The 11,130-nt window shown below is 33.1% G+C and overlaps 3 protein-coding genes and 1 long non-coding RNA gene across 4 annotated transcripts in view; 1 reads left to right on the top strand and 3 right to left on the bottom strand.

Moving 5' to 3' along the window:
• Positions 1 to 257: 257 nt before the first annotated feature.
• Positions 258 to 2,320, bottom strand: LOC109545817 (replication stress response regulator SDE2). Its single transcript, XM_048667676.1, has 3 exons — positions 2,096 to 2,320; positions 739 to 1,214; positions 258 to 680 (listed from the first exon to the last, which is right to left on the bottom strand). Exons 1-3 carry the CDS (start codon positions 2,183 to 2,185, stop codon positions 560 to 562), a joined length of 687 nt encoding a protein of 228 aa, XP_048523633.1. The 5' UTR covers positions 2,186 to 2,320; the 3' UTR covers positions 258 to 559.
• Positions 2,321 to 2,707: 387 nt separating this feature from the next.
• On the bottom strand, positions 2,708 to 4,963 carry LOC125504953. Its single transcript, XR_007281837.1, has 3 exons — positions 4,885 to 4,963; positions 4,768 to 4,819; positions 2,708 to 3,670 (listed from the first exon to the last, which is right to left on the bottom strand). It is a non-coding gene; the product is annotated as an uncharacterized LOC125504953 (long non-coding RNA).
• Positions 4,964 to 5,764: 801 nt separating this feature from the next.
• LOC109535103 (BRISC complex subunit FAM175B) lies at positions 5,765 to 8,335 on the top strand. Its single transcript, XM_019900927.2, has 2 exons — positions 5,765 to 5,960; positions 6,018 to 8,335. Exons 1-2 carry the CDS (start codon positions 5,877 to 5,879, stop codon positions 6,966 to 6,968), a joined length of 1,035 nt encoding a protein of 344 aa, XP_019756486.2. The 5' UTR covers positions 5,765 to 5,876; the 3' UTR covers positions 6,969 to 8,335.
• Positions 8,336 to 10,712: 2,377 nt separating this feature from the next.
• The window catches only part of LOC109535092, a gene marked incomplete in the record, with an annotated part of 9,135 nt that continues 8,717 nt past the window's right edge, over positions 10,713 to 11,130 (bottom strand). The window contains 1 exon segment of the mRNA XM_048667743.1: positions 10,713 to 11,130. Within this exon segment, the coding sequence (XP_048523700.1) occupies positions 10,792 to 11,130 (339 nt within the window).

The following is an 11,130-nucleotide window of genomic DNA, read 5'->3' as shown; positions in this document are numbered from 1 at the left end:
TTTTTTTTTTGTTTGCCCGGCGGCTGGAGGAATAAAAAATCTTCACGAAGACACCCAGTGTTCCGAACCCTGGGTAGTGTTGGATTCTTACCAACTAAAAAACCCCCTTTCTTGTACTACGAGTTATGCTTTATAACTTGTAGTCCTCTAAGAATTTGTCAGCTCTGGCATCCGTATGCCATAGCATCGCATTCTCTCCATGCTAGCTGCTTGCTAGCATGGGCACCTTAGTAATTTTTTCAAATCAATCAAAAATATTTGATTTGAGATGTATTGACAGGCCCCATAAGGAAGATATTTTCTTAAATTCTAGCCCAAAAATGCGTTTAGTTTTTTTACAGAAGGATTTTGTGAGCGTTTGTACTTTTAATATGTTACGACGGTGGATAAATACCAGGGCCAGCAAAATTACTACATTCTTCTTTCACTGGTGAGGACCAATGCTGCAGAGCATTAAAGAGATGTTAGGAGACTCGTGGTGGCTATGTCTCGAGTTCGACTAGGACTTTACATATTTATTCTGGTGTAGTTCTAAAAGATCTAGAACAACCTTCGTAGTTCATTTAGGATCTACCGAAGAAGAGCTTGGTGAAACGCAAATGACACTGATAGACGGATTGCCTTCGTCATCATCCTCAGAATCAGTGGTAGATAGATCTTCATCAATATCACTATCAATCCTGCAATTAAATGTTTGATTACAATTTTATTCTAATGAATTTTATGAAAAGTACCAACCATAATTTGGGTTTTTTTCCCAGTTTGCTTTTAGTATCGATTTTCCTCTTTATGCCCCTGGTTGAGGCTTCCAAGCCCTTTGTGACCGCATCCTCTATCTTGTCAGTCAACTCACTCATCTCTTTTTCGTACTGCTCATCCTTAAATTCATGTCTGGGTTGTTCTAGTAGCTTTTCGAGTTTTTTCTTTTTCTTCTCTTCTGCCTCTATCTCTCGTTCTCCTTGCTGCTCCACCCATTTTATTAGTCTTTGTTCTTCGTTAATGTCCCTTAGCCTTCTGCCATTGAGGTCTCTACAGGCTTCTCTATTTGTGGTTTTTTCGATTTGAGCTCCAATAGCTCTTAGCATAGAACCAAAGCCGCCTTTCCCACCGAGAGTTCTTAATATAATATGTACTTTTCTTTGAGGCATTTCATCTGCCTCTGGATTGAATATTCGTCCATTTGAAGTTAGATAGTACTCGTTTGGTCGTAGTCCCTGTAAAACGATGAATGTTATAATAACTGTATTTGATATGATCATAGTGATATCAAAGAACAATGAAACTCTCATGGAAGTACAGATTTCCATATGATCAATTCTCAATTTTCAACAGTTTTATAGCGAATCAGTCGGGTTCAGGCTGAAATAACCCTCTCAAAACCTGTACTTTATTTTGGCATTTACTTACGATTTAAAGTATTGGGTTATTAAATGAACTTTCGCCACCCAATTAATTTATTAATTTCAAATTTGAATATTGAAATCAAATTAATCAAAACTAAAATATTAAATTCAAAAATTGTAGATATTAACGTCTAGTTCACTTATAGATAATGTAAAATGTTACAGGGTGTTTCAAATTCACGTACAGACCAAACTTACATTTTTTAAAATAGAATGATGGAAATTTAATAAATTTTATAATAATATAATTATAAAGGGGAAATTCTGCCAAAAAAAAAATTTTTGAGGCGAAATACCAACAAGAAGTTTGTAAAAAAATGAATCCGCCTCAACAATATAGAACTTATCTACAACTTAGAATGATGTAGTAGGTCTGCCACGTGAATTTCAGATATCTTGTAACAACTAATATTATTTTAAAATAAACTAGACGTTCATATATGCTACTTTTGTATTTATAATTCGYCCCTMAGTTCAAATTAGAGATAAAAACGGGGTGGCTAAAGTTATATTAATGACCCTGTGCAAGTTACCCAGCTGATGAGGGCTAATAGGCTCGAAACAATTATTTAACTGAAAGCCTAACTTTTTAGAAATTGGGACTAAAGATTTAGAGAATGTTTAAGTTAATTGAAACAAACACGAACAAAAACGTTTACACTTCGAATAGAATAGAATAAAGATAAACTTACTATGCCCTTCTGAATGTGCAGTACGAGGTCTTGAACAGAAGTACCATATTCGATTAAAGATACACAGCGTTTTCCCACAAATAATTCCATTGTGTTCGGAATATTTTAGCAGCACTTCGAACTTTACAAGTAAAAATTTCGTGAGACAATTTTTCACTAAATAAAACACCAGCGTGACACCAGGCGAAATAGGTTAGGTTAGTCCAGCCCCTCAATTCAGAGACAAGTAATATAGTAATCATAGATAAAGACAAGTATATGACAACATGATAGTAATGAGACGAGACGTTCACATGTTAACATTGGAARCAGGCCCTCGCCGGGGGCTGGGAGAACTAACGGAGCAAGGATTTCGCACGGGCGTTTCTAATGCATWTTTAATCTTATTTATTTATGTRTTGTAACTACAAACTAGGTATCTTTCATGGGTATTATTATAAAAAAAAGTAACAATAGCATAACAATCAAAGCTAATTTATTAAATATAGAATAAACATATATATATACTCATATACTACTGCGTATCAAATTTCAACAAAACAAAAAAAAAATTAAGCAGTATTAATTAATAAGCAGAAAATCATTACATATAAAAAAAATTTAAAGCCTAAACTTTCTTCTTTTATTTTCATTTTTCGTTTTCTGTTTTTCAACCTGAATGCTATGTTTATTATCTTGGTCAAACTTCTTAACCAAAATAACCAAATATTCCTTAATAATTTTTTTTAAGGTTTTTATTGTGTAATTGGTAACAAAACCAACTAAAATCACACTCTTGACTTAAACACATTATAACGTTTTGCTTTAAATCACTAGCCTTTATGTTTAAATTTATAATATAAAAAAACTTAAATCATAAATGTCACTAACGTATTTGACTAGCTGTTTAGTTACATAATTCAGTCTTTTAATATTATCATACGTCTTAAARCTAACAAATGAATGATGTTGTTCTAATTCCTCTGTAAAAGGACACCGTAGCAAATATCACRWTTAACATACTTTTTTAAGTTTTTGAACAGAAATCCACAAACATAAGAAGTTGCTTRATTGTCACAATTACTTTCCTACTCCATTTCCTGTGCTGAAATGGAGTGGCAATAAAATCATTAGGGCTTAATAAACTTGGCGATTTTTCTTCTAAAAAGTTCTGTAAATTTTCTAAGTGACATATTATCATCTTCACAATTTTTTGCAATGCTTCTGTTTAACACTAAATTATTTAATAAACTGGGATTTAAGCTACACATTAAGCAAAGCAATTTGGATAAACATTTCCCACTCCTTCTTGTCGAATAACGCAAAATATATTTTCAAGTGAGTTCTGATTGATTGCACGTGTTGTTAAAAAAGTAAATCCTGCTTGACGACAATCAAGCCACAACTCTCTAGTCGATTTAATAGTATTGACCTCCCCTTTTTAAATGGAAAAACACTAATAAATTCACAGTTGTGATTTTTTTTGCAAAACTTCCAATGTATAATGTTCTTTTCCATTCCACCCCAAAATTGTATGTTTGCTTTTTCCTGTAATTGCACATCTTAGAGCAAGTTCGTTTTGATGATGTAATGCATCTGCAATAAAACTATCAAATAAATTGTTTATATATCACACAAATTCTGCGGTAAACATGGTCTCACTTTTTAAAAAACTTGTATCTTGGAGTAAGAGATTCTAATGTGGCGGCAACTGTATGGCTGAGGGTTTTTGCTTCAATTGATACTTTCATTTTGATAACTGGACTACTTTTCAAATCATTCAAATAATTACGGTGAATTTTTCTCATGGCTTAAAATCGCCTTATCTGGTTTATTTCAAAAGCTTCTTGAATATATTTGAATTTGGCAGTTTTATTTTCTAAATATACAATATTATACCTATACAAAGCATTTCGTCTTGATTTTAATAAATGTGGAGTGTCATAAAATTTATAAATTTTGTTTCAATTTTCGATAAAAACATTTTTATTTTCAATTTTTTGTCGCAATGCAGATACATTTGTAGGTCCCTGGTCGCACACTGCACCCTTGACATGAAGGCCTATGTTTGCTAGATCTTGTATTACTTCACTTATTAGCGTTTGTAATCGGCAGCACTTATGGTATTTTTTGTAAAGTAATACGAAATTGGCTGTTTCCATGTTCAACCCTGAGCGATAAAAAGTAAAGCGTTATCTGCTAAATCGTTTGTTCGACCTAATGATCCCTTATCAACGCACCCCACAAATTTATTTATTGACGTATCAACTTAGTGAACACCATAGAGTAAGTAAAATAATTACTTATTTTACTTTCTCTATGGTGAACACCACTTATCCTAACCTCAACGCATGTTATTGTCTCTTTTATTTTCTTTGCTTCATGTTTATYCATGGTTACCGGAGTTTTTAATAATTACGAAGGAACAGGTATTTACGTTATCTTAATTAGGCATATTACCTTGAAAAACATTGTTGCCATCCTTCTGATCTAGTGTTCTGCAAATATCTGAGTTACATCAAAACATTTTTTTTTTTTTCTGCACTTCTATTTATTGTTCTATTTATTTTTTTTATTATTTATTATTTTTTCTGCACTAACTTCCAAGACACCCCCAGACAACACCTCCGGAGGAATATCGCCAATTTTGAATCACCCTGTATACATATAACGTACATACAAACCTAACTTACTCGTTATGCATCAACCTCCTGGTAATTACTTGTCTGGTATATCGGTGGTATGCTGCCGGTAAAAAAATGAATTAAATGTAACTAGATAATTATTATATTACACATATTTCAACTTACTTGCTTTTAGATTTTCTATGATCACAGACATTTATGACTTTATGACTAATGACGTTTTGGTTTTGTGCAGAACTACCAACAGTGAAACAAGCTCCTACAACCTAGTGTGACATGGCTACCAATATACGCGCAGAATCCAATCTGCATTAAAACCTGTTCCCAGCCCCGCGCATCTAAACATGCTTCCAGAGACAAGTAGACAAGACAGACTTGTCTTCATCTATGGACTTGTCTCTGATGCTTCCTGCTTTTCAAACTAAAGCGCTGAAAATCAGAGATTCTGTAAAGACTTTAGGACGTAGGACAAAGGTATTGTTCTTCGCAATTAGCCTAAATCAAGCCCCAAACACGATTTTGAAAGCATTGAGCTATACAACACTGCAAATCACATCCTCATATAAGTTTCCATTTTTGAACTATTGCTAAATGAGATCAGCTGTTCACTTTACCAAAGAGAGTACCAGTGACGACAGTGCGCACGAAAATCGAGTTTTGGACCGCTGAACATCCTACCTTGCATTCATTGTCTCCACAAAATATCCCCAGGGGGTATGTTCTGTGATTGTCTCATGGGTATCGGCGCAGATCAGTTATCTTAGTTAATCTATGGCGCAGATCATATAAACTGTCGAATCTTAAGCTCAGCTTTATGGAAAATTACGCATCAATATTTCAGCTATAACAATCTCAAAAAAATTTCTYTACATGCCAAAACCCTGGGGCCCCGATTTTTAAAATTTTGTTTATATGTGTTTGGTTGTTTARWTATTCTCTACTACACAGYAAGTTTATCTAGAACCGTCKACGTTGCATTATCATGCGCTTCTCTATAGCGCCATCTTACGATGGGGGAATCTGAGGAACTTATCAACTTAGCCAAATTTTGTTACCATTCKAAGGGGACGTTCTGTGATAACTGCAAAAGAAGAAGACCAATTTCTATATTTGGGTGTTGCTTTATTTGGTATTTTTCCTTAGTATATTAAATTAAAATGTTTCAACCTGCTTCGGTTTCCCTCTCAGGATCAGCACTGTCGTTTCTTTTGTTTGAAACCAGCAAAGCTACCGTCCGCCAGGTGAGAATTTACAGTAAAACACCGAAAATTAAATGTTTAAACCTCATAATTTCGTAGATTGGTTTTTTTCTGGGAGATATTATTCATAAGGAAATTACCTGTATAACTGACAATGAACAACAACAGGTTGATATCTCGAAGATAATTAAAATCGATTCAGTGATTCCTTGTGCAACAAATAGCTACTTTCGAAGAGGTAGAGTTGATAAAGAAAAAGTACGAAAGCTGCTGGGCTCCAACTTCTCTAGAGTAGTTGCTTGGTACAAATACGAACCGTCGTCGGCCCTAAAATTTACATGGAAAGATAGAGCTCTTCATAAACAGTTCAGAGAAATGTTTCATGTGCCTCATGATTTATTCTCAATTTGTTTTCTTCTCATGGAAACTACGGACATTTTTTCCAGTTATAATTACCAGCAACATTTTATCAGATACTATAACGGCAAGTTTGATAAATTGAGCATGTACATACCAAATCTTAGTGAATCCAATAATACATATCGCAATTCTGAACCTCCATCTGAAGTATTTAATAAGATTCTCTCTTCTATAAAAATGGACATTGATCATACCAAAGGAGTGGTTGCTGTTACAGAAATAGAAAATGCTGTACTAAATTTTATAAATTCAACAACATCGGAATTAATTCCTGCAGAAAAATATTTATTTGAAATTGAAAACGAAATTTTTAATCTAAAAAACGATCTGAATGATGTCACTACGGATCCTTTAGAATCTAAGACGGATGTTAGGAAGGAAGAAAACAACGAAAGTGAAGAAACGTTAGCGGTTACTATTTGCAAGTCCGAAAGTTCACATGAAGCAACTAGGCATTCACCTAGAAGGAGAAATAGGACAGGAATAAGCTTAGATAAGTCTCAGTCAGACGTTGACGCTAATAAAAATGAAAATGTTGTAAAATGCGACATTCCAAGCCCGTTAGAAGCTACAAAAAAATCTGTTAATACAAAGGCGAAAGGAAAAGGTACCAATAAGAAGAAATGTTAAGTTTTTATTCGATTTCTGTAGAGAAATAGTATACTCAAACATAATAGTATTTGGTCATGATTTAGACACGTGAAATACATTGGGACACAACAAATTTAATATAAACACGATTTTTAGAATACACATTCCTGAATCATGAACTCAAATGGGGAGACCAAATAACTAATTTTGGTGTAACACACACGGTGCGACTCATTTTTGTCTTTTGAATATTAAGCATCCATTACAAAGAGTTAGAGGAGGATGTCATTAAAGTACCTGGAAAACTCCGGACATTATGTTTGGGTTTGCTACCTTTAAAGTTAAACACATGTTTAAACGAATGAACTATGAAATGTTATATGTGTATTTTCAAATCTTAACTCTTTCGCAGCTTGTCATTATCTATAATTTAAGTTATTGATGGGAATAGTCGGAATATTACTGATACGTTATATTCAATAATCGACATTATAACTCGAATTATTTGTGTGGCAAACCATTAGCATCAATTTAATAAAATATTCAGACAAATTTGCATAATATTAATATCATCAGAATCGTTTAAATTTGTAAGAACCAATAAAAGGTGTACCCTGTGAGCACCATTTTAGAATTGAACTCCACGCAAAACTAAAGTCAATTTAATTCTACACAAAAAATGCCAGTAACATTTTTCTCCAAATTTGCAAGTTTATAAAATACTAACTACTTTTCACTGTTTGTTATCAAAATTGATTATATGTTGAAAATGCCTCAAAACTTTGAACTGAAAAATGAAATAAAGTAATACATAATTTTAATTAAATATGTTTGGTGGGTGGCTGTGTCAAAAATGTCGACCTATTAACCGTAAATGTTCTCTGATTTAATTTCTTTGATTTGCCTAATTATAAGTAAGGCAAAGCCACTTTCCCGTCTTAAGTCTCTTACAGATTTTTTTGGAAAAAGCTTCAATATACGCGAGATCTTTAATTTCGGTTTGTTCATGTACAATATTAATTTTTATTATCTGTTTCTTTTAAGTTAAATTTAAGAATAAGAAATTGAGTGAGTAAAAATTGCAAACTCGTATCAGTTTTGTTGATGATTTAAACAAAACCCTGCAAATTGCTTTGGTTGCTTTAGTTGAATAAAAAATGAACGTTTATCCACGACTATTCCCTATTAATCGCGAGGAAATAATTACTCCCTAGTGTGCAGGAATCAAAATGTAATAAAGTTGTAAATTGTTTTTAATATTTTATCATCTAACTGTTTTGTTGTAAAGTTAATTAACAATCACTGTGTGTTCGCGTCATCTCCTTACTGAAAGAGAAAAATGCCCTTCTATTGTTGATTTTAAAATGTTCCTTTCATCAATATACCTAGTAATTAAGTAAAAGTTACTTCAGAATTGTATTTTTTATATGTTTTGTGTATATCGAAAATTACTTGAACTTTGATCTACATCAACTCACCGAACCCTGCCTCAGGGAGATTGTAAATTGGGGTCATTTCACTGGGGATGTTTAGGTAGAACTGAATAAAAAAAGAAAGCATGGCAACAAACGGAAATATTTGTGTACCTAATCATAAATTTGCAATTATGGATTTGCTTCATTCGCACTTATTAACAAAGGTTTCATTTGAAGCTAAAAGGCAAATTTGAAGAAGATAAATACTATTTTACTGGTGAAACTTTAAATTCGTAACTAAATTCTCGAACAGTCAATCAGATGTTCCAAACTTTAGTTTTTCAATTGGCATCCCAAATCAATGGTATAAATACCTGCGTACCAGTGCACACTATTATTTATTGAGTTTTATCACATAGCTGGTCATCTACAAGGTGCCAAGTTGTCTTATTGTAAATGTAGATATTGAACTTACTCTTCAAATAAGCCCGTTTATTTCCTWARWWKSMTAATTGCGTCAATTTTGAATTTTCTCGATGATAAGAAAAGAGAAGAAAAGTATGTATAGTATTTAAAAATGTAACAAATAAAAGAMACATGATATTTTTGAAACAATAATGAAACACTTCATTATCATGTCAAAGTTTGGTCGCCCCACCCYACTGTACTTTGCATCGTCTATCAAGGAGCAAAATAATACATGTCAGGGTGTTTCCTCATAAGTTGACACCCCCTAGATCGTTTATTTCAAAAAAAATAGTGAAAGTGACCAACACAAAAGTTGTTTAGTTTTACTCAATTTTTTTCGTTTTTTAAATCTGAATTTAAAATAAAAAATGTTAAACACATAAATGTCGAAATTGACATACCATCTTTTTTAATGAAACACACTATATATTTTTTTTAATTTCGAAAAAGTATTCACTAGAGAGCCATGGAAATAAATTAGCCGCTTCTAATAATTGTCAATTTGACATTAATTGCGTCAGTGAGCTGACAAAATGCCTATTAAACATCTCAGTTTAACAGAGAAAATAGAAATAATTAGATTATTTGGTGATGGAATTCGAAGTTGCGGAAACGCATTGAAAAGTGCATCAGGCTTGAAGGTGCGTTCGGACTTCGCGTAAAAATGAGAAAAAAAAGTCAAATTTTTATTTTTGACTTGAAATTGAATTGCCCCTATTCGCAAAGTCATAGTAGGCTGGGTTTTCATGTGAAGTTAGAAATGAGTACCATAACCAATTAAGCTCATGACGTTCTACCTCTGTATCGAAATTGAAAACCCTGCTTCCAAAAATAAATATAATATAGGGGGTTTCCATCTTAAGTGCGACACACTGTAGACATCCAAAAATGTCAATTTAGGAGCCGACATTATAGGCCTGGAGTGTTACACTTTGGGATTGCTCTAACGTGACGTAACTTAGATAACTATTGGAATAGCTCGGGGATGAGGCTTGAAAATATCGAGGTGCGCCAGCTTGAAAAGGTGTGCTATTTGCATAAACAACGAAAAAGTGATGAAAAATGCAAAAATGGCGTTATTTTTCGGAAACAATTGCGTATAACTTTGTTGCAGTATGTAGCTTAGGAAAACAATGTATACTAATTGTTCGTTATAAAATTTTCTATAAGATAGAGTTGGTCCGATATTTGTAGGTTGGAAATGTTTGCTTTCAAATGCAAAAAGTATTTAATATAAGTATGGAAATTTGAAATTATATACACTGATGGACAAAATTAGCGCACTGATTACGCGATAGTAATTTTTGTTGTTTGTGCGATAGTGGCGCCATGAGGCGGCGAGGCTAAGTACTTATCGTATGAGTCCGATGATTGGTCCGATGTTTGTCAAACTTGCATGGTCTCGTCTTGCAGCACGTCAAGTTTGTTGTCTTACTGCTCATTCAAAGATATTAACTCAGCTTGGGCAGCTATAATCAGATCTTTTTCCTGGCAGATCTGCTTTTCAAGTAACTTATCTCCGTGTATAGAGAAGAACTATAGACTTAACAAATTTGTCCTCTGCAATTATTTCTACGCCCCTCAAAACCTTCACACAACGCCGATGAAGTAGCGAACCACAGGAGACACACTCATGACACACTACACCACTCACAGGCATAGTTTTACATCTACAAGGTAAGTTGGGAGGCAAGATCAACTTATCCACTGCACTCGGCGCCATTTTCTTAGCGCTGTTCTCTTGGCGATGTTTTCTTAGCGGTTTCTGTGTCAATTTATATTATCTTAAAATAAACTATTCTTTAATATGTACAACTTTTCTATTTTATATTTTTCTTAAAATTTCAAATTGAATATAAAAACGGAGTGGCAAAAGTCCAATCAATAACCCTGAACAATGTTTGATTTTTATATGATATCTTTATTACACATTAAAAAAATGATGTTATAATACCTAGAAAAAAGTCTTATTTCGAAATCTAAAATGTACTTGAACGTTTTTCTTTTATCTCCATTTTTCTACGCATGCAAACATTTTGAAAACATTCTGGAAGTTTGGAAACATATTTAACATCTATGTCGCGTTTCAAATAGGGAATTGACATCGCCTCTAAGCGATCCTTTAACACTTTGATAGTTGCTTTGTATTTGAAGTGTCTTTTGCTTAGTACGACAATAATAGCTTTGTATAATAGAAACCGAATCAACTTATAAGGAAAAACGTCTCTATACTGACTTCCTTTACTAATATTTATTGCATTGCATATATGCCTAGGGTACGTTTTGGATATAAAATCTATTCCTCCAAGTACAGTACT

The sequence above is a fragment of the Dendroctonus ponderosae genome, unplaced genomic scaffold (assembly GCF_020466585.1).
Source record: "Dendroctonus ponderosae isolate FM_Combo_2020 unplaced genomic scaffold, Dpon_F_20191213v2 Dpon_F_20191213_6, whole genome shotgun sequence".
Lineage (NCBI taxonomy): Eukaryota > Metazoa > Arthropoda > Insecta > Coleoptera > Curculionidae > Dendroctonus > Dendroctonus ponderosae.
The sequence above is the reverse complement of the archived record's forward strand: the minus strand, read 5'-3'. Positions and strand labels throughout refer to the sequence as shown.